Source organism: Symphalangus syndactylus, chromosome 4 (assembly GCF_028878055.3).
Source record: "Symphalangus syndactylus isolate Jambi chromosome 4, NHGRI_mSymSyn1-v2.1_pri, whole genome shotgun sequence".
Lineage (NCBI taxonomy): Eukaryota > Metazoa > Chordata > Mammalia > Primates > Hylobatidae > Symphalangus > Symphalangus syndactylus.
Genome location: NC_072426.2, coordinates 63,434,657 through 63,456,175, shown reverse-complemented (window position 1 = coordinate 63,456,175; position 21,519 = coordinate 63,434,657). Strand labels below are relative to the sequence as shown.

The 21,519-nt window shown below is 49.7% G+C and overlaps 1 protein-coding gene across 3 annotated transcripts; it reads right to left on the bottom strand.

The window, feature by feature from the left end:
- Nucleotides 1-233: 233 nt before the first annotated feature.
- Nucleotides 234-19,789, bottom strand: PITX2 (paired like homeodomain 2). Of its 3 annotated transcripts, XM_055273976.1 has the most exons (5): nt 19,559-19,789; nt 15,768-15,823; nt 15,159-15,296; nt 3,975-4,180; nt 234-1,488 (listed from the first exon to the last, which is right to left on the bottom strand). In XM_055273976.1, exons 2-5 carry the CDS (start codon nt 15,811-15,813, stop codon nt 925-927), a joined length of 954 nt encoding a protein of 317 aa, XP_055129951.1. In that variant the 5' UTR covers nt 15,814-15,823; nt 19,559-19,789; the 3' UTR covers nt 234-924. The 3 variants fall into 3 exon arrangements, with proteins under 3 accessions (XP_055129951.1, XP_055129950.1, XP_055129952.1); XM_055273977.2 differs by lacking the exon at nt 19,559-19,789 and having other exon boundaries at nt 401-1,488; nt 15,159-15,257; nt 15,768-15,813; XM_055273975.2 differs by lacking the exons at nt 15,159-15,296; nt 15,768-15,823; nt 19,559-19,789 and adding an exon at nt 5,068-5,977.
- Nucleotides 19,790-21,519: the final 1,730 nt, after the last annotated feature.

The window sequence follows — 21,519 nt, the reverse complement described above, 5'->3', positions numbered from 1 at the left end:
GACAAAATTAGATTTCGTAGCCTTTTTTCCCCCCCGGGAATGCCTTTTTTTTTCTTTTTAGTTTCTGATGAATGGCTATAATTTATTTCTTCCAAATTTAAATAAGGACTGCTGCCCTGTAGCTTTAACTAGTTTAACTAGGCAGGCAGAAGGAACTGGTTTGTTTAGGAAGCAGTGACTGAGATGCCCTGGCCAAGTTAGTGACAGAGGAGGGCAGAAAGAATCCAGACCAATTTGTATGCAGTATATTTTACTCCCATGAAATAAAACACATTTTTTCATATTTGCTGAAAAGTAAAACAATAATATTGTACGAAATGTTATACACAGGGTAGGTTGTACATAGCAGTTTCAGAAACATCATTGCATCCACCAGAGAAAACTATTCTAAAACTGATATTCACACATTTTTTATAACAATAATAATATGTTAGAAACATACAGTGTGGCATTTAGTATATACACTCCCTTGCTCGCAAGCGAAAAATCCTAATCGCTTCTGTATAACATGCTTTATTTTAAAGCCTAACCTTTAAAAACACTGTTGTGATATTACTGCTTTTATAAAATTAATTTGACATTTCGATATATATACATCCTTTCAGTCATTTAAATGTTAACAATGCTAAACTTAAAAAATAACAAGCTTATAGTAATGTTAAAATGTCATATCCAGTCAAACATTTGTTTGTGTATGTGTCCTTGCAACTGTTGGAAATACTTGTAGTGAAAGATGTCAGACACTGAGGACATCCCTTTGAAATCAAAGGAGCTCTCTCTTTGATTCAGTGGTTTCCTTTTCTCTATATAGCTTCTCTTTCCCTTTCTTTAGTGCCCATGACCTTCTAGCATAATTCCCAGTCTTTCAAGGGCGGAGTTGCCCCATCCGGCAAGGTCCTAGGATCCCGGCGCTGTGGGTGCGGCTCACACGGGCCGGTCCACTGCATACTGGCAAGCACTCAGGTTGGAGGCCGGGTTCTGCACGCTGGCGTAGCCGAAGCTGGAGTGCTGCTTTGCTTTCAGTCTCAGGCTGGCCAGGCTCGAGTTACACGTGTCCCTATAAACATACGGAGGAGTCGGCGGCGCGTAAGGACAGGCAGGCGTCGGCACCGCGGAATTCAGCGACGGGCTGCTCAGGTTGTTCAAGTTATTCAGGCTGTTGAGACTGGAGCCCGGCACGCCCGTCACTGCTGAGGGCACCATGCTGGACGACATGCTCATGGACGAGATAGAGTTGGGTGGGGAGAACATGCTCTGTGATGACAGGGGGTTGACGTTCATAGAGTTGAAGAAGGGGAAGCTCTTGGTGGATAGGGAGGCGGATGTAAGGCCCTTGGCGGCCCAGTTGTTGTAGGAATAGCCTGGGTACATGTCGTCGTAGGGCTGCATGAGCCCATTGAACTGCGGCCCGAAGCCATTCTTGCATAGCTCGGCCTGCTGGTTGCGCTCCCGCTTTCTCCATTTGGCCCGACGATTCTTGAACCAAACCTGGGGGCGGTTGGGGCAAGGGAGCAAACAGATGCCACAGTGCAGATTAATAAAACTTCCATCGGAGGCCAACTCCCGCCCTCCCCCGACACACACGCTAGCGCACTCACACACCCTGGCCTCGCTTCACTGCACCGCCCTGCACACCAAGCTACCAGGGCCAGCTTTCGGTTACTGGCCCGGGTCTCCACCAAGCGCAGGAGACCTGGTCTGCTCTGGCCTGCGAGCTGGGACTCGGAGCTACGCCACAAACCCCAGCCGAACGCATGGAGACCTGCAGACCGTTTGATCGCTCAGCCAGGCTTTTCTCCAGGTCCAAAAACACTTAGTGTAAAATAAACGCGGGGCAACAGGCTTTTCCAACCCTTCCCGGGGCACCTTGCAAACTTGCTTCCACTCCAAAGCCACAGACCCACGGATGAGAAAAAGGGGCTGGAAGGGCACTAGAGGACCGCTCTTTCTCCCACGCAACTCCTCCCTCCCTTCCCTGACCTCCACTGTCGTCCCCCACCCCCTGGTACACGCTCCCTTAACAGGGACTAGGCCGCCAACACTCTTTCTCGCCTAGCAAAACAACCAAATAAAGAGCAAAAGAGCACCTCTCCGTCAGCTCGTTAACTCCAGGAGCTTGGCATATTAAACTCCGGGAACCCGGAAAGGGTAGTTCTGCAGATTCCCCCTTCTTTCGCTCTGCCTCTTCTTTACCCTAAGCCCACAGGCCTGTCCCCCGCGCCAGACCCAGCCGGGTCGTTTGGCTTTGCAGGCGGCCGCCCAGGACGGCCGGCCCCCACCCGTGTCCGGTGGCCCAGCCGCAACCCCGCTCCCAATCCACATCGGGCCTGCCTGTCGCCCCAGACGGCGGCTTTTGTGTATTGCAGCGAGGCCTGGCCTGAGATCTCCGAGCTGACACCCGGTGATGTTTCACATTACATATCTCCGCCGGGCCCAGCCGCGTAATCCGCTTTTTCTCTTTTTCCTTTCATTCTTGATTTCCTTTTTATCCCCCTTCCTCTTTGCACCCGACTGCTATAAAAAGCACGCCTCACTCCCACTTGGCTCGACAAGCAGCCGCCCTGGAAGGAGAGGCAGCTGCAAGGAGAGCCCAGCGCCGTGGCTACAAAGCACTAGGGTGGAGCTCCGGAATACGGGCGAGGTGGGAGGGCGTTTTCGAAGGATCCCAGAAAACCCATAGACTCTGTCTTTATTTTAATTACTTGCCATTTCTACCCTAGGCCATCTAAACTTTGCCCAGGCGAGAAGAGTACGTGAGAGGCCCGTTCCCCTGATGTGCAAGAGAGCTAATGAAAGACTGACCTTGCTCAAAACCACGCCGCCCGGGACCCAGCTCTGGCTCTGGACAGTTAAACTAAAACCATTTTCAACTTCTTCCCGGCATTTTATTCACCAGCATAGCCTCATGCCTTGCACAAATGCCACCCAGAGATTGTCTTCATTCCCTCTGATTTGGGAGAGCATTTTGGTCTTTATTCTTTTTAACAGTGTTGTTTTCTTCTTTTTGCTTTCTCTGCTCTAATCGGGGGCTTTATTTTTTCTACCCAGAGCACTTAACTTTTTTTTTTTTTTTTTTTTAACAGCAAAGCCTCTGGATGCCGCTTGATTTGCTTGATTCTGTTTTCTGCTTCCAGAATCCTAGCAAATTTGGAATCTTCCACCGACCAGCATAAACCAGGACGTTGCTATTGGGTAATTTATTTGAGCTCATTTTTGCCAATCCATAAAGTACAGATTTGCTACAAAGTTAAGGTAAGCCCTTTTTACAAAACTATGATTATAATTTAGAAGAGGGGGTGTGAGTTTCAATCTCCAGAGTTCAACTCCTGAGAGAAGATAAATAAACCAAGCTGAAAAGTCTTTCTTCTTTTTTTCTTTCTCCTTCTAAGAGGACTAGTAGTTGTGTATTAAAACTTTGCTCCCGGAGATCACAAAACTAGGAAATAGGGTATGTGGGAGAGACCTGTATGGCCGAAACAACCGTAAAGAAGGTGTAAGAAGCGCGAGCCCAGGAAAAAGCTGGGCCAGGGCCGGCACAAAGGTTTCCCAGGGAGGGCCAACTCTTCCGTGTCTCTGGCGGGTTTTCCTTGTTAAAGGCGCACAGGTTGGAGCCTGTTCGCGGCTCTTGGCCTGGTAGGGATTTTATTAGCTCTGGTCTGGCAACTGCAAGCCAGGAACACAATGTCCTGTGCATGAGATTGCCCACGCAGCCCAGCTCATAAGGTCGCGGGATGGCGGGGCAGTGAGCCGGTGCCGCTCCGGGAGCCTGAGCCAGGGAGGCAGTCCTGTCGGCCTCGGAGAGGGAACTGTAATCTCGCAACCAGGCCGCCGCGAGGCTTTCTGCCTTTGCAAAGCTGCGCCCCACCGGCGCCCTCCCAGGCGGCGCTGCCTTCCACATTCTCTCCTGGTCTACTTCGCCTGTACCTCCACAACATCCTCCCCTCATCCCTCCCAGGCTCCGTGCTGGCTCCTACCCGGACTCGGGCTTCCGTAAGGTTGGTCCACACAGCGATTTCTTCGCGTGTGGACATGTCCGGGTAGCGGTTCCTCTGGAAAGTGGCCTCCAGCTCCTGGAGCTGCTGGCTGGTAAAGTGAGTCCGCTGCCGCCTTTGCCGCTTCTTCTTGGACGGGTCCTCGGCGCCCACGTCCTCATTCTTCCCCTGCTGGCTTTTATCTTTCTCTGAAAACGAAACACACACACTTTCCCGTCAGCATGCCCACCTGCGACGCGGACGCCAACTGGACCAGCGGCATAAGCCGTGGAAGAGCTGGGCTGCCTGGCGCCGGAGGAGGGTGCGCGCGGCGGCTCCGGACCGCGAGGAGCGCTGCGCCTGTGGGGGGTGCAGGCGCGAGTGTGGGTGTCCGCGCCCCATCTCCTCCCCTCCCCCAGCGCCGCACGTTTTATTTACATGTTTATCTCACTGCAGCGGCACATTCACTTTTATAGCCTGTGCTTTCAAGTATATTTATACACCTCTGTGCAGACACACCAAATCTCCTGGGACGCGCACACGCGCGCGGTTTACAGACCCCCTCCCCCCTCGCAGAAAGCTCAGATTTCGATGCGGTTTGGGAAGGCTAGGAACAGATGTGGGGATTCGGTTGGGCACCCAAGTTCGCCGGCCCTTTCGAAAAAAAAAAAAAATAATGCCTCTTCGCGAAGGGCATTTCTGAGTGGTTTCAGGCAATTTCCTAACGAGTGGAGCTCCTCGGGAGCTGAAAGCCGAGAGGAAAACAGGGACATTGGTGGGGCGGCCTCTGAAGGTCCTCGAATCAAGATGCTGGGATTTTTGTGACCCAGGAAACAGAAGGGAGGCCAGGGTACGAATAGAGAGGGCGGCAGAATTGCTCGCGCCGTTAGCGCCCCAGGAGCCGGGCCGGTCGAGGGAGAACTAAAGGGACGCGGGGTAGTCAAAATTCCGGCTCCCGGAAGTTCTGCGGAGAGCCAGGCGAACGACCACTCCCACCACGCCTCCCCCAGGAGGGGCTGACTTCCTTGGGGCAAGAGGGAACGGGTGGCGCAGCGCAGCTGAGCGGGAATGTCTGCAGGGCGGCGCGGCGCCTTACCTGCGGCCTCCGGGCTGGAGGTGTCGGAGATGGTGTGCACCTCCAGCCTGTGCTTGGAGGAGTCCAGGGAGCGGGGCTGACCGGGAGCCAGAACCGAAGCCATGGCTAACGGCTGGGGATGGTGACAGGAGGAGGATGAGGAGATGGCCGACAGCTTGGTCCCCGCTGCTCGGTGCTCCAAGTGAAGCGGGCCTTTCATGCAGTTCATGGACGAGGGAGCGCGCCGCTCTACCAGTCCTTGGCTACTGCCCCGCCGAGCCCCCGTAGCCGCCGCTGCCCGCTCCGGGTTGCGCTCTAGGCGCGGAGTTTCCCCGCTGCGTGCAGAGCCAGGGGACGCAACCCCCGCCGAGTTCTCAAGCCAAGCTGCCCCCGTCTCCTCCGGAAGGCTCAAGCGAAAAGGTCCGGAGACGGAAAGTCAGCGAGCAAACGAAGACATGGGATGTGGGCAGAAGGGCACCACTCGGAGCGTCTTTAGGGAGCAGGCTTCCAAGCTCCAAAGCGAAACAAAAGTGGGCAAAGACCCCCTTCTTCTCTCCCTCCCTCCCCCAGGAACCCCTCCAATAAGGAAAGCTAACGCCGACCGCGCTCTGCCCGCCCCCCCACGCGGCAGCCCTGACAGAGAAGTGTCAAGAGTGACAGGGACAGGTAGCTGATATTAGATCCCCTGCGGCGGCGGCAGCCGCTGCAGCAACGACGCGGCCCTCTGAGCGCACCCTCCGCAACGCGCACACGCACAACCCTCGGGCGGTCGAACAGAAGCCGGGCCTCGCCCCACCTCAGCTCCAGGCACCCAGGCGAGCGACGGACCAGATCTGCGGCTCCGCGCTTCCCTGTTGGCCTAACATCTTAAAACCAGAGGCGGGCTTCCTGGTGCCGAGACGTCACTCCGCCGCGGCCCTCCCCAGCCCTCTCCGCCTCCGCCTCCTCCCAGACCCTTCTCCGGGTGCGAGTGACGTGGCTCTGCACCAATCAGGACGCCCCGAGCCGCGGTGGAGGGACTGTCCTGCCTGCACCTATCAGCAGTGCGGGGCCGGTCTACTGCCTCGCCGTGCCCACTGGGTCTACACAGGCACGCTCCCGGGAATTCCGCTCCTGCCCAGCCCAAGGCGATCCGGCTTTTCGTACGAACCCAAAGGTGAAGAGATGAGGCTAGGAGTCGAAGGCTTGGGAGAAGTGAGTGGAAAGGTCAAGAAGAAAGGTACAAGGATCAACAAGACACCCACTCTTTTTGTCTCACTACATCCATTTCCAATCCCCCACCCCATATAAAAAGGAGACATGCTACTTAAAACTAGAAAATTTGAAAAACAGCAACAAATCACTTATCCGATCTTAAATTTTCCAAACAGCCTGTCAAGTGTATGCTGCGCTAATCTGAAGAAGCTTTACTTTAATTGCAAAGAAGACAGAGCCCTGAAAAGGCAGGCTAATAAATTAGAAATCGAGAAGCAAATGGACCCGTCAAAAGAAAATTACCTTGACTTTAAACGAACAACTGTTTGGTGGTTCACTCTGGATTTATACAAGAATAAAAAGTCGCCTCAGATCACGTTCTCTGTGATGCTTATTAGTCCCCAGACAGAAAACACACAATAGAATAGAAACCCTAACCCAGCGTTTTCAAAATGCTGAAAGCTTATCCATTCTACTTAACGTTGATTAAGACACATATCCTAGATCTTTCAAATTCCTTGTACACTGTATTAAGCTCGTCCTAACCCGAGAGAGCCACGCTTTAAATTCGACTCTGTTGTTTACTGTATTATCAATCAGATTCAAATCCATAAAGCCTGTAGAATCAAAAACCTTGAGCTAATTATATATGAAATATGCCTTAATGAATTTCCATACAATTAAGAATGTTGCCAAATAACCAATTTCAAGGATAATTTTTAACAGCCATTTTCTTTTCCCAGTGAGCTCAAGGCTGTCTTGAGCCGCTAAAGTCCAAGCAGGCAGAAGGGGTGTGTGTGGGCTAAGGGCGAAAAGCCTAGAACCGCGCTCAACTAGGAAAAGCAAAGCCTTATTTATTTATATAAAACCAAAAAAATCACCTTTGGAGACATCAACTCTTTATAGCACTGTTTCCAAGTAAATTTAATTTCCAAAGAAATTAAAGAAAGAAATCCAAACATATTCAAAATAATTTTTGAAAGTCCTTTTGTCCCCCAGCATAAGTCAGCTGGAGAGGACAAACTAATCTCCTCTGGGTTTCTGCATGGGCGATTGTTTTACTATGGAGTTAGTGTTATCATCTCTGAATGTGTATTTGTTTGACATTACAGTCAATGATTTGCAATGACAGCATGAAGTATCTTTAAAACACTCCCTCCTTGTCCTTGTCACAAGATTGGGAAACTTATTCAGTGTGGAACAAAGTGGATGAAGCAGACTACAAATATATTTGCACCTTATGTGTCTCTCCTTTGCCCTGACCACCCCCAAACCCTATCTGCAACTCCTCCCCGTTTTAAACTTGCAGTCCAAAGACCCAAATGAGAATTGTTTCTCAGTCTTTCTTCACCAGTATCATCCCACTTTAAGAATAACTTAGCTGCAAGGGAGGAATTTCTTCATAGTAAGCTTTAAATCAGCATTTCTGCTTTTAAACTTTTATTCCACTTCACCCCATTCCACACATACAGACACTTGCTCAGAGTGGAACACATCCTCATGTGACAGGTCTGCATTAGCTGAGGCTCATACATCCAGCTATATTAGGTCCTGCAATCTTATCACTAAATTATACACATTACATCAGCAGCCTGTTGGTAAAGAAGGTTAAATTAATTTACATTCTGCTCATTATCTGGTGCTTAAATGGCGCATTTTATCCCTGAGATTTGGCGGAGAATCTCCTTCTCAGACCCCACAGCATTTCACTGAAGACAATGCTCTTACATTTGTAGTGGTTTTTAATCTGATAAGACTCTAATTTGCTTAAGTCTTTTAAATAAGGGTTTTAAATGTTTCTAGCCGTTTTCTTATTGAATTTCCTCTAATTCCCCCAAGATCATAAAGTATATGTGTAAAGTAAATATTTCCTCCCATTGCACTGCCAGCCGATGACCTATAACTAAGTCAATAAGAATCCAGCTCTTTTCTGCTGAATGTGTTTACTAATCATATTCCAGTTTCTTCTTTTAAACCTCAGAATAGCTGTGGTCGCCACAATACCATGCCCCTTAAAGCTTCATTTAATGAAGGGACTCCATCACATTAAAGAATGAAAAAAATCTCCACTGTAGTTAGTATACACAGCCCCTCATTCCTTGTTTTTCAAGATTCAAACCCCAGAGCTGCAAATATTTTTGAAAGCTTGGGTGTTAATGCCTTATTTTAGAAAGCTGAGAAGCCCCACAGAGCCATATAGATTTCTAAACCCATCTCTCATAAACCCACAGAATTTTGATTTAAGCTCTGGTGGCTCCACTCTACTGATGGAACATTCATCACGACAAATACACATGTATGAAGGACCTCAATCAGCCTCCAAAGTGGTTGAAAAACCCAAGGGCACGTGACTGCACCTCATAGTGCCAATGTGTGTGAGATGTTGGAAGCACTGGGGATCAGCAGCAGCCTAGATGCCTGAAAAGATAAGGAGTCCTAACTTGTGTGGACCCATTGAAGTCAAGTGGTGAATAAAGACAATTATCTAGAGAATTCAGATTAAAGTAAAAGCAAAACCATATCTATTTGTATATATATATTCACATCCATTTTATATTACACACACACACACACACACACACACACACTGGCTCTGTAAACAACTGACTCAAAGTGAGGATTTTCTTTGCATTTTTCCAGCAGGAGTTTCAACATTCTCCTAATCTCCTAATCACTTTACACACTCACAGCAGCGGCGATTGGGTGACATTCTTCTCAGGCCCCCTGTGTGGCAGGACACCAACATGATAAGTCTGCATGGGGAAAAAGAGGTATGAGGTGGGAACTAAGAAACACTGTCCAGTGAAAACTCTGTGGCATGGTGGTGGTTGATTTTGGAGATTTAATGTACATAAGACTTGTGGGTGCACAGGCATAGGCAGCATAGATGAGAAAGGGGCCAGAAGACAATAAATCTTATGCATTTTGTGATTCCAGCACTACTGTGACCTCTGGCTAAGTTCTTCTTAACTGGTTTTAGAAATTACTATGAGTTCAGCCTCTAATACAGAAGTTGCCAATATGGAGAACATCGGTGGGATCCTTGTAGGAAAACTGGAGGTGCTGCATGGCTTATGCGGGGCAAAGAAGGAAAGCCCAGTGCCGGCGTGAGGTTTCGAGTCTGGGAGACATCAGGGGTTGTCTCGATTGGGGTTTCTTGCTTATTCTTTCAAAGAAAGACCCTAGAGGAGGGAAATGTGTGACATGGGGTCAGCCGTGTTTTGTGCTGGTATTTGCCACCGATTACCAGTCTTAAAGTCTTATTTAATTTCACACTCTTCAGTGTTAGTTGCGCAAAGTCCCTCTGGCCATGGCAGTGAGCGGTTGGGCTGTGCCGCCAAACTCTCCGTATCAGTCTGGCCTGGGACTCAACCAAGTGATCTCTGACTTTCGGAAAGAGTCTGTCTTCAGAGTTCACCCGAAAGATGGCTTAATTAGACATCTCCCTGAGCTGTCAAGCCTTAGACGGGTGGGAGTCCTGCCCGGCCCAAGCTAGCTCAAGGACAAGGCCCGCCTGGACTCAGCTTGGAGCCATGTGATGGGCGTAAGTGTGTGAGCTCCTGGGAAGGCGTAGAGGTCAGATGGAGACCTTGCACCCTGCCCGAGAAGTGCCCCACCCCCTCCACTATCTGGCTTTTCTCTGCATACAAACCAAGCTGAAAACAGTCCACTACCCACCACCCCTCATAGCCATGGAACCAAATAACCCAGAAATTAAAAGCTTCACTGTAGCTGTCCTTTTCCCCATTTCCTAAATGGAATTTAAAAAGCTCTGGCTCATCAAAAGGGGAAGATCATTTTCTGAATTGGAAGTCTGTAGATATATTGAGCAACAGCCACCCTCTCTGGGTCCCTGCAAATGGTACCCATTTTTCCATCCCACAGCTCTAGCTGCTCAACCATTTGAGATTTGGGGTAACTAGCTGGGGGAACAGTGTTCAGATGACAGTGGGAGTTACCACCTCACAGTGGCCTGGGGAAGAGAAAGAGATTAGAGGAGGAGGGGGCATTTGCTAAAATCACTCAATGAACATGCTGTTAATGCTTCCTCACATTTGCATGTTACCGCCAGTTTTCCTAGGTGTCTCTGAGTCTCCAGAAAGCAACTACTTGCTGAACTAAGTAAAATAAGGAGCATGGTATAGCACATGTGTTGGGAGAAGGGGAAGGGAGGGTGGAATATGAAATCGAGCATAGATATCCAGGTCAGGAAAGAAGGAAGTGGCAAGGGGCTAAATGAAGTCCCCCCCCCCTTTTTTAAACAACAGTTGGATTAAACACTCATCTGTCTTCCTCTTTTTCTCTTTTCTTCCCTCTCCAGCTCATGTCCATCTCCCTTTTCTATTTCTTTTGCTCTCCCTTCTTTCTGTTTCCTCTCTCCCAGACATGCTGGTAGCTAACATTCAGCATTAGTTGTCATGGTGACCATAAATCACATAAATCCAAAAATACCCACCTATAATCTGAGATGAAGCTTTTATTTCCCTAGCGAAATAATATTTTAAAAGCTGTCAGCTGACAAAAAAAAAAAAAAAAAAGGGAACCCACCTCATTGTAGTAACCCAAGTAATATATTACTTCTACAGGTTTAAATCAAAATGTCAGCCTGTTAAAAACCTGTTGGTAGAGTCTTGGACACTCTTCCCGTCAGATCCTCACAAAGAAGTTGACTCTGTCATTCCTGGTCGCTCTTTAACATACACACACAATTCTGTATGCTCTCTCCCTTTCTATTAATTTCTTCCTCCCCTACCAACTACTTTAGTTCTCAAAGACTCTACGCATTGGATTCTAAAAGAAAGGAATCTCCTCCTGGATCAGAAAAGAGCCTCATTGGTTGCTGAAGTGAAAGATGTGGGGTTGAGGGGGAAAGGTTATTAGGACCATAATGGCGGTGGTGGTAGGAGGTCATCCTAGAGGAGTTAAGAAGAAAAAAAATGCAGGGAGAAGGACTGGAGGTGGAAAGACAGAGTAACAGAAAACTGAGCTGGGTGGTCAGGTGGTGTGGTGAAGTCTCATCCCGAAATGATAGGTATATATTCTCCCACTCCTGCCTTTTTCTCCTCTGAGAGAAAAGTTTCCTAGTCAGAGACCCTGGGGGGTAGGAGGCGGGCAAACGCCGCTGCAGTTGGGCCTTTTGTCTTCTACCTTGGGCTTGTTGTCTTTTGCCTATCTTGGATTACAGGGTATTCGTCTAGATGAAGAGCCATTAATTACCCATTCAGTCAATATTAGGAAGACGACAAAGCTTTTTACATAGGATTAAGAAGACATCAGATTGTTCCATTAGTATATTCCTGCTCACGAATAAGCTTTCGTTATACATTTCCTTTTCCCCCGAGCCGCTCTAACAACTGCTGCATATATTAGCAGCGGGCGGTGCGGAATAACAGCCGAACCAGCCTTAAGAAACTTTGTGTACCGAGTGAGCAGCGAGGAACGCGACCTGTAAAGACCACCTTTGCGGGTAGGGATCCGCAGGGACTGACTACTTTCGGCCAATTGGTACAATTTCCCCTGGTGGTGAAAAACTACAAAGCGGTGGGGCACCTTTCAAGTGAGCTGCAGATTTGACTGGGGCGGGGGGAGGGGAGAATGGGATGGCGGAGGTCCGGCGGAGGAAAGAAAATGGAAAACTCTCCTTAGCCCTATTTCGTTGCTTCTTCCTCAAGTCTCATGCCCCCTTCGGCAAGCACATGTCCCTTCCACGCTAGCCACAGTTAGAGTTCTCCACCTTTCTCTACACATCCCCTTCTTTCTGACAAGGCTTAGGACCTTGGTCACTACCCCACGCACCACCATTTTGCGTTTTGCTAGAGACGGTCTGGGCTGATCTGGCTGGTGTCCATGTTAGGATTAAAATCGCTTCATAACGGCGAGGAAAACTGTATTATTTGCTTTCGGGGGTACATTAGGAGTCCACGTAGTATATGCTCCGCAAACATTCGCTGATTGAACGAGAGGCGCGGGGGCGGGGCGGCGGAGAGGGGTCTGCGGCCGCCAAGGCGGCCAGGGTTAACCCAGGTCCTTCGAAGAAGGCTGGGACCGAGCTGCCGCTTGTGAAGGTGTGTGTCGCGGCTGGGGGTGCCACAACGGGCCATGGAGCCCACCTCCCAGAGGGAGGAAGTCTGTCCACACCAGAGACTTGGGTCGAACACTTTCAGCTCATCCACTGGGCCATAGCTATTTAACAATTAATGCGTTCCTTGGGGAGGTCGGGGGAAGCACCAAAGCCAGGCGTCAGGTCCAAAGGGGCTGCAGTGCAGTCCGATTTCAGCACGGAACCCAGAGCCGCCGCCCTGAAACTTTCTGAGCCAGTGACAGGGGAGGGTCAGCGCGTCCTCCTCCTGAAGGTGAAGACCATTTTATGAGTTCCACAAGATGAAGGCATCTTTCAGGACCCCCAAAGCAAGAAAAGCCAAAGAAAGGTCTCTTTGCTCTAGGGGGTCGTTCTCAGCTGGCTTCTACACCATCTTCTGCTAGCTGCGTCCACCCTCTCTCAAACCTATGGATTTTAGGGGTCTCCAGTCGCTCTCGTGCTACCCCCGTTTCCAGGTTCTATCCAGGCTGGGCATCCGCCCAATGGATACCAAAGGGAATGGAACTCACTAGGGAAGGAAGGCACAGCCTGGACTGCTTAGAGGTGGACTCTGCCTATACAGAACGTTTAGTCTTTAACGAGGACATGGTATTTTTGGGGGGCGTGGGGGGCAGAGGCGGAGAGGGTAGCGTAATAGACTATCACGGCCCTTTGAAGAAGTCATACGTCATTGTGAACTTTTTTCTCTTTAAAAGCAAAGAAAAACTTTAAAAAAATACAGGAAATAAATCCTTTTGTTTTACAAGCAGGCTGTGGCCAGGACTTTGGATATTCCATAAGTTAACTTAAAATCAGGGAAGGATAGGTGCTCTATCCTTCAGCAGTGCTATAGCTTTGCCCACTCATGTGTGATATTTTTTTGTCTTGTCTACTAGTTACTTAAAAGCCAATTAAATCAAGATTTTCAGCATTTCTTCCCATTTACATGCCTTTTCTTAATTAATGGCATTAAACGTGTTTAGGCAGCAATTTTTCTTTTCAGTCCAAAAGTAGAAAACAGACATATTGAGTGTAGGGGAAGAGCCTTTCACGTGCACTAAAACAATGCGGGCCTAAAAGTAATGGTTAAGAAAGCAATCATTCATTATTTCTAGTTCTTTATTTGCTAGTTATCAAAAGCGAACGACCAGGGGCGCCTGCCCGGCTTGTGACCGGCGCAAGCAGGACTCCTCCCCTCTTAGCCGTTTCCTGCTCACCTACGAGGACCCCATCCCACCGTAGGCTTCTCCACCTGTCCTCAGAATGCATTCCCCTTGTCTAGGAAACCCGGCGTGGGGATTGAGGAAGGAGGAGACATTTTGCGTCTCTCTGGCTCCCAGCACAATAAGAAATGTCAGCCTCGGCTTGGCGACTGCGAGCCCGCCCTGCGCGAAGCGAGATTGGGGAGCTCCTCTAGTCTGGCCGGGGCCACGGCTGAGCCCGCACAAAGCATTCTCCCCAGAAGTCATCGCTGCTCTTGATTTTTAACAATATCCCAAACATACTACGGTCTAATAATTTATTTTTACTACCGATTATCAAACAGAAGAAGAATTTAACACAATCTAAATGACAGAAATTACGCGACGTTATCTCTGCATTGCCCCCATTTAACCCCACGGGGTTAATCCCAGACAAGTGAGCGTTTAACTGGCCCAGCAGGGCGACTGGCGGTGTAGTGCAGTGTCCGGGCGTGAAGCACCGGGTCGCTTTAGACGCTTCATTTCAACAAATGATCATTTTCTCTCAGATTCACGGGGAAACTCCAATGCAAGATCTTTGTTTTCTTCTTAGTAATAAGGTTTTTTTTTTGACCGGGGTCCCAAATCGGCCCCCTCCATCCCATATTACATTTGTATTCTTACACTTTAATCCGGAAAGAGGGGGTTAGGGGCCGAGGGCTGTGGGGGGGCTTTATCTGCTCACATTATCAAAGGTCAACAGCCTCCTAAGGCTAGGCACTTATTTACTACGGAGCCAGGAAAACAGAGGAACAGTAAATTTGAGGGGTTTTTTTTTTCCATGTATTTGAAAAGAAAGGCATCTTCCCCCCTGCATCCCTTACACACACACACACACACACACACACCCCTACAGAACAAGTTTCAATTCAGAGAAGGCCTGTGGCGTAGGTTGGAGACTTTTTAACTTTTTACGTAAGCCTGTAGACCTCCTCTGGCAAGTCCCTCGACTCCTCCAGAGTGAAACCAGCCAATCAAGCAACGACATCGCCAAAACCCAAGGCCTGGCAACCAGTAGTACTTCAGGCAGGTTCGCGTCGACAGGGGCAAACCTCCATTCTACCCTGGGCTGCTAAGCACAGTGGCTGCCCTCCAGCTCTTCAGGGATGTTGTCGGCCTCCCGCCCCTCCCCCAACCAGCCAAAGCAAACCTTCGCCAACTCAAGTTTCCCGTGCTTGCCTCCCGCGATGAACCGCGCACCCACAAGTCTGGGTGGGGCGTGGCTGAGAGCCTGAGGGACTGAGTGGGCCCTGGTGGTGCTGCGCGCAGTGGGATATGACGAGCAACAGAGGTCGCTGTTGGACCACTTTTCCACGCCAGCCAACACGCCGAGGTTTGCTGGAGCGTGCGCAGGGATTCAGACCACAGGGAGCGAGCGAGAGGGAGAGGTGTTGGGTCTCAGGAGTGCAGTATAATTTGGGGAAAGGAATTAACGTCCCTGGGACGGCTGCTTCCCGTCCCACCCAGAGGCCCAGTGTCTAAGTTCAAGCAGCAGGCGAGCCAGGTCTGGCGGCCTCCCCTCCTTGTGCTTCGCCCGAGGCCCAGAGTCCCGGAGGCGGGTGCCCAGCGCGCGGCCTGCGCTTCCCTCCCGGCCTTACCATTGGCGCCAGGATGCTGCCGCGGGAAGAACTTGCTGCTGGCTGCCTCTTTTCGGCTCTCAGGAGAGTCCGTGAACTCGACCTTTTTGATTTCGGAGTCTTTGGAGAAGAGACATTCAACGGCCGCCGGCTGCACGCCTGGGCCACGCGCGCGCCCGCCCCACGTGCGGAGAAAGGCGCCCCGGACCGCGGCCGAAAGGAGCCGGGGACGGGAGGAGGGGGAGGGGCGAGGCAGGCCGGAGGAGAAAGAGGGACAAAGAGCAAAGACCCAGTTAGAGGAAAGAGCAGACGGCAGCCCCGTCCCCCGGACCCTCTGGCAACCCGGGGCAGGATGGCGTACTCTTTCTTCGCCTCCCGGTTGCCCGCGGTTCCAGCTGGAAGGAGTAGGCTGGGGGGCTTCTGTACACAGCGCGCCGCTGCTTCCTAGTCCACCGCCCCGCCACAGGGAGAGGCCACTGGCGATTTGGTTCTGATTTCCTTCCTGTCCAGGCTGGCCCCTCGGGGAAGCACCCCTCGCTGGGGCCTCGCCGCAGGGCCAGTGCCCTTTTGCCGCCCTCACGTGGCGCGGCCTCCCTTCCGATGACCCGGGCACGAGAAGGGGGCTCTTACCTAATTGCACACACGCCGACACCAGTTTGCGGCAGTTGGTCTCCATTCCCCGTTATCTGCAAAACAGAAGAGAAGGAAGGCTGTAAGAAGCGGCGGCCGTCGAGTGCGCAGGGCTCAGATGAGACTACATTACTAGCTGTTAGGCGCCCACTGTGTGCTAGGTTTCAGGCGTGTTTTTCCGACCTGACAGCCTCTGGCTGTGCAGCAGCGTCTCCAGCCTAGCCTCGGGCCCAGAACATCTAGATATTTATCAAGAGGGGATCTCCCTCCAGAGTTGCGCAAAAGGGCCCAGAGGTTAGAGGACTATAAAGCCACAGTGTGCTGGGGAAGCTGTGGACCTACTTTCAAGAATCTCGGTGCCGGGGTTAAGAACTCATTTGAACGCAATGGCAGGGGGAGTGGGTGGGTGGAGAGGAGTTTTCTCTTTGGGAAGCTGTATGCAAAGACCACCCTTCAGTGCTTGTCCATTAGTTGGAGCTAGGTAAACATTTGTAGAACATCAGAGCCAACGTGCCCCTGTCCTAGACAGCAGTTTCCCTCGGTTTTCTGTAATTCTGAAACGAACGGGCTCTTTGCCTAGGGTGTTCCAGGAGCGAGCTGACTTCGGGCCTCTCATCCATCAGGAGCCACTTTTCCATATTTAGCCACACTTTCTCCTAGAGATACTAACCCGGCCATTTATTTACCCTAAAGTATGATTTAAGATCGCAGAGGAGAGACACCAGGTGGACTGAGCGAGACTGAGGAGAGTAGGGCAAACGTTCTTGGAGGGTTTACTGCCCGCCAAGGACGGAGAAATAGCTCTGGTATAACTGCTACCCAGTTCTCCCCCTTTCTCTCCCGGGCAAGCCAAATCTTTTTCACGTTTTCAACCACAACGCAGCGAGCCAAGCATTTAACGCGCTCCCCCTTCTCTGCCACAGGGAAGCCGGGAGAGGTGGGTCTCGAGGGGCTCCACCGGGTGAGTAGAAGAGCCGCGGTTGCTTTAAAGACAGAAGAAAAGAAGGTCCAGGGCTCCCTAGGCCCCTTCGATCTCAGCGCCTGCCTCTCTCCACGCTAACCAGGGTACGCCGGCCCACTTCGCGCGGGTGCGGGGATCGGGGTGGGAGCAAGCGTTGTCCGGTTGGCGGAGGCACAGAGGCGGGACAGGGAGCTGCCGGCCTGCTTCTGGCCTGAGTAGCGTTTCCCTGCGTCTCGGCCTCTCCTGAAGGGAGCTGGGCCCTGGGGAGCCTCTGGCCAAGGTCGCTGCCTACAGGAGGGGCTGCCCGGCGCTGTGGCGTGGGGATCCAGGGTGGGGACCGCCAGGCGGTTCCCCCACCCGCTAGCGAGAACGCGGGCGGGGACTCTGCAGATTCGATCCTTGTGGGCCCGTGGGCCCAGAAGTAGCAGTTTGGCGGCTCCAGATTTAGTGATTCTGCAGTAAAATCACAGGATTAGTCCCTGATTGAGATGTCTGTTCGTGAGATATTACAAAATTCATTATCACAGCTTTCTACTAACTCGATATGAAGTAACACAGATGGGATTTTATTAGTCCAGACTTCAAATGTTTACTTATGATAATTTCAGAGGAAATTTGCATGTCATCATCATTTCGATAATCTTTTTTTTTATATGTCTGAACTGGCTGCATTATTAGCTGGTAGCCGGAGCACTGCAGATGGTAACTGCAAATAGTTTTTATTTATTTTTTTTTTAAAGAATGAAATATACAAAAGAAAAAGATTGCGTTGCTCGGTGTAAAGTCAGTCAATTATTACACATTCTTCCCCCCACTCCCCTGTGCTTCAGTGCTGAAGACCAAACAAAGCAATACAAAACAAATCTTCAAGAACTCATAGAGCTCCACTCTAAGGACTGAAAAGAAGGTCAAGGCGTGTTCCTTAGCTCACTCCTACATGTCCTTGTGACTTGGAGATTTATTTTGCAGTCAAAATGAGCCTTGAGACCTGCATTTTTATGCTTCATTTAATGACCAGGCCTAGTAGAAGAACTGAGTCTAAATAACTGGTGAAGATAATTTTTTAAAAACAGACCTCCAATTCCCGCCTGCTGATCCTTAAACTTGCCCTATCAAGACAAGTCTTCTGTGAGAAATTTGGCTGCCAGACTTCGGGACTGGCTTCAATGACTAATCTCACAAATTGAGATGGGAGACTTTTCCTGATGGGAGGTAGTTCTCACCCCCAAAGTTCATGTTCTGGTTGGAATGTATATGCCAAGGACTCTTGTTTTGGCCAATTTGGGTTTTATATTGTGAGCACGCAAAAAGCACTACACTGCTAATGGAGGACGCGGAACCATGGCAAAGCAGGCAGGCAAGCCCTAAGAAATAAAACAATTTGCTTCAAAATAATTTCTGATGACTACCGCAAGAATGAAAGTGAAGGAAAAATACAGTTCGAATAATCCCAAATCCTTTCACATTTCCCCCCTTTTCATACACTTTGTTACCCCATAACAAAATCTTTAATGGAAAGTTTAAAAATAAACAGCACAGGAACATGTGTTTTAAATGAACTAAATTGCGAAATTAGCCAGTAAATTAATTTATAGTAAGTAATTATTTAAGGAAATTAAAATACTGCTCAGTTCAGTTCTGTATATTACCATGTGTATGCGTTCTTTATAACCAATTAATATAAGTGCTTTAGGAACATTTGAAGACAAGCACACTTAACTTAAGGAACAAAGCACCTAAATAATTTAAGTGTAATTTTGCTGAGTTAAAGTAAAATAGTCCACAAATGAAGTGGCTATTTAATTTTTTAGGGAAAGTTTGATTATTGAAATGTTGTATGCTCATGTTACATCAACAAAAATCTTCAATTTATTTTGCTTATGTGCTTTGTTTTCTTGATATTATTGGTATTTGAATTTTAGATGGATTTCTGCCAAAATGATATTTTGTGTGATAAAAGCATCTTTAGTTTTGATTGATGGACTAAAAGAAATGCAAGGAAATTTCTTTAAATCACATTAATTTTTCATAAAAATATTTTAGAATGTATGAATTCTGATATTTAAATTTATAATAGTAAACGTTTTTTCCGTTTAGTAAGACAATACTCACACAAAAGAAAATCACACCACCTTATGATAGTTTGATTTCTAAATTGCTTAAGAAAGTAAAGTGGCTAAACTGGAAAAGAGGAACATATTTCTGAGGTTTAGAATCGAAAATTTTTTTCTTAATCTCCAGTTGGAAAATAGTTCTCTGCATCCGTTTAAAATGTATCTCCTGAAGTGCCAGATTGCAGTTGACTGGTGATCAATTTATAAAGGAGTTAAAATCCAAAGAAATGGTGCGATCTTGGCATCCAGGCCTGGCTCCCAGGTAATTCGCTTGGGCCTGAGAGGTCACTAACTGCCAGTTAAGATGGAATCTTTTTCTTTTTTTTTTTTTTTTCCAATGGATAACAATGGGAAAGGGGCTAATCTTCCAGTAGCTGAAACTTTGTACCCAGCCCTTTATCTTGAGAATGCTAATCCTTGGCCCGAGGATTTGTTCCTGCAGTGTTGGCACCGAGATTTAAGGGAAGATACCTCGTTTTAAATGCCAGCCATGGTCTGGCTTCCCACTCGACTTCAGCACCCTGTAGATTGTTAGTGTCTGTGGCGGGGTACGAAAGGAACAGGGCTTTGCAAGGTCTGTTTGCCAACTGCGTTACCTTGGGCGAAACGCAGCCCCCAAAGCCACAAATCACCTACGGTGAAGATTCTCCGAAGTGGAACAAATTTCCAGACTCGCATTATCTCACATCCCTGCGGGATAGACGGCCTCCACTTACCGGCTACCGGGAGAGAGCTGCTGTCTCCGCGTCCCACTGCTTCCCGGGGCGATTTTCAGCGAGCCGAGGCTCCGGCTGCACGGCAAGCGCCCGAAAGCCGGGCCTGAGAGGACTGCAGGGCTCCTGAGGATGCCAAGTTCCGAAGGAGTCCACGGGTGCACAGGGGCCTCCGAAATCTAGCCGCCACTGGCAGTTTCTTTCTGCTCCTCTCCAGCTTTCTCGCTCGGTCTCGCACTCTCTCTCCCCTCCCTCCCTCTCATCCCTCTCTCTTCCCTCTGCTCCTACTCCGTGTGGGGAGTGACGTGACGTCAGCAGAGATTCCACCAAACTGCACTGCACAGTGGCGCGCGGGCGGCCGGCCGAGTCCGGCTGCGCGGCTGGCGATCCAGGAGCGAGCACAGCGCCCGGGCGAGCGCCGGGGGGAGCGAGAAGGGGCGACGAGAAACGAGGCAGGGGAGGGAAGCAGAGGCCAGCGGGCCGAAGAGTCGGGAGCCAGAGCCGGGAGAGTGAAAGTAGAGGGGACCGGGCGGGGCACTTCGGAGCCAACCGGGGAGCAGGAGCACGGACTCCCACTGTGGAAAGGAGGACCAGAAGGGAGGATGGGATGGAAGAGAAGAAAAAGGAAACTGCACCAACCCGGCAGGCCTAATAACTCAGAGGGGGAGCGCCAGGGCAGCGGGGAGACAGAAATGTACTTTTGGGGAGCAAATCAGGACGGGCTGGGAGGAAGCGACAGGGAAAGTGGCCCAAGAGACGGAACAAAGGACAATGTTCATGGGGTTGTTTGGGACGAGGCGTGTGGAGTGTAGGTGTGAGCGTGCGTGCGTGACCTTCTTTTAGGCCTGCAGAGTTGAGGAAAGAGGTCACAGCAAAGAGGGACTGCGGAGGGAGGAAAGTGAGAGACCGATAGAGGGCGGGAGTGGAGGTGGGCGCGGTGGGGATGGGAGAGGATGAGTGAGGAGAAATCTGGAAGAATGGAGTGAGCTAGTGGGAGAGGGTGGGAGAACCACAGCCGGGAGCGAACGAGCTAGGCTTGTCAGCTGGGGAAGGCAGGGACGCTGGGCCCAGCTTAGCTGGGACACCGCGCCCGAGGTCAAGGCGGGTGGGCCAGGCACGCTGAGAGTGTCGGCGCACAGGTGGGCAAGGCCACGCACTGACCAGTGTTCACGAAGGGTTTGCGCTGGACAAGGCTCAGACGCTTATAGAGTCTAGAATTTCCTCTGCTGTACCTACATTCAACAAGTTCACCCTGGGTCACGGATATCTCATTTTTTAAAATGACGAGGTTAAGGTTCCTGGCGAGGATGGTATTAAATTGCACGGGATGGAAGTGGGGGTGGGGGAGAGAGTTTCCCTCACGTCCACATTTGCTCCTGTAAAGCAAAGAGTACGTGAAATTACAGGAGATATTCTCACTCGAAAAGTGTGCCTTACTTCTGAACCCTGATTTTCTGATTTCTTGACTTGAGCAAAGATGTGCATTTTGGTAGTGAGCAGGATATCTTGGCTCTGTCCTGCCTTTGAGTGGAAGGACTATAAATATAATTCTCCTGGAGGACCAGGTGTGAAGGCTTCTGCCAGGCATATGGGACAATGTTTTTTCAATCTCAAGGGCATCCTGTTAATGTATGTTTTTGGAAAGTATTGGAACACAGCCATTGCTCCTGGATTCGGATTTTCCCACCAATATTAATTCCTGCTTGAGAGCAAAACTCAGGCCCGCTATTAAAAAGACATCTCTTTGGTCCCTAATTGAGAATAAAGTTCCCTCTAAAAGTTGTATTGCTCTTCCTAAATCAATATAACAATACCTGCAATTTTAGAAATATATAATGACTCGGGAGAATGTGCGTAAAATAGATACATTTTAAAAAGCCTGGTGCTTAAAACTAACCCTAGTCACTATATAGGTGCTGGGCTTTCCTACTTTTGGGGGCTGTCTGGAACATGTTATGTGTTTT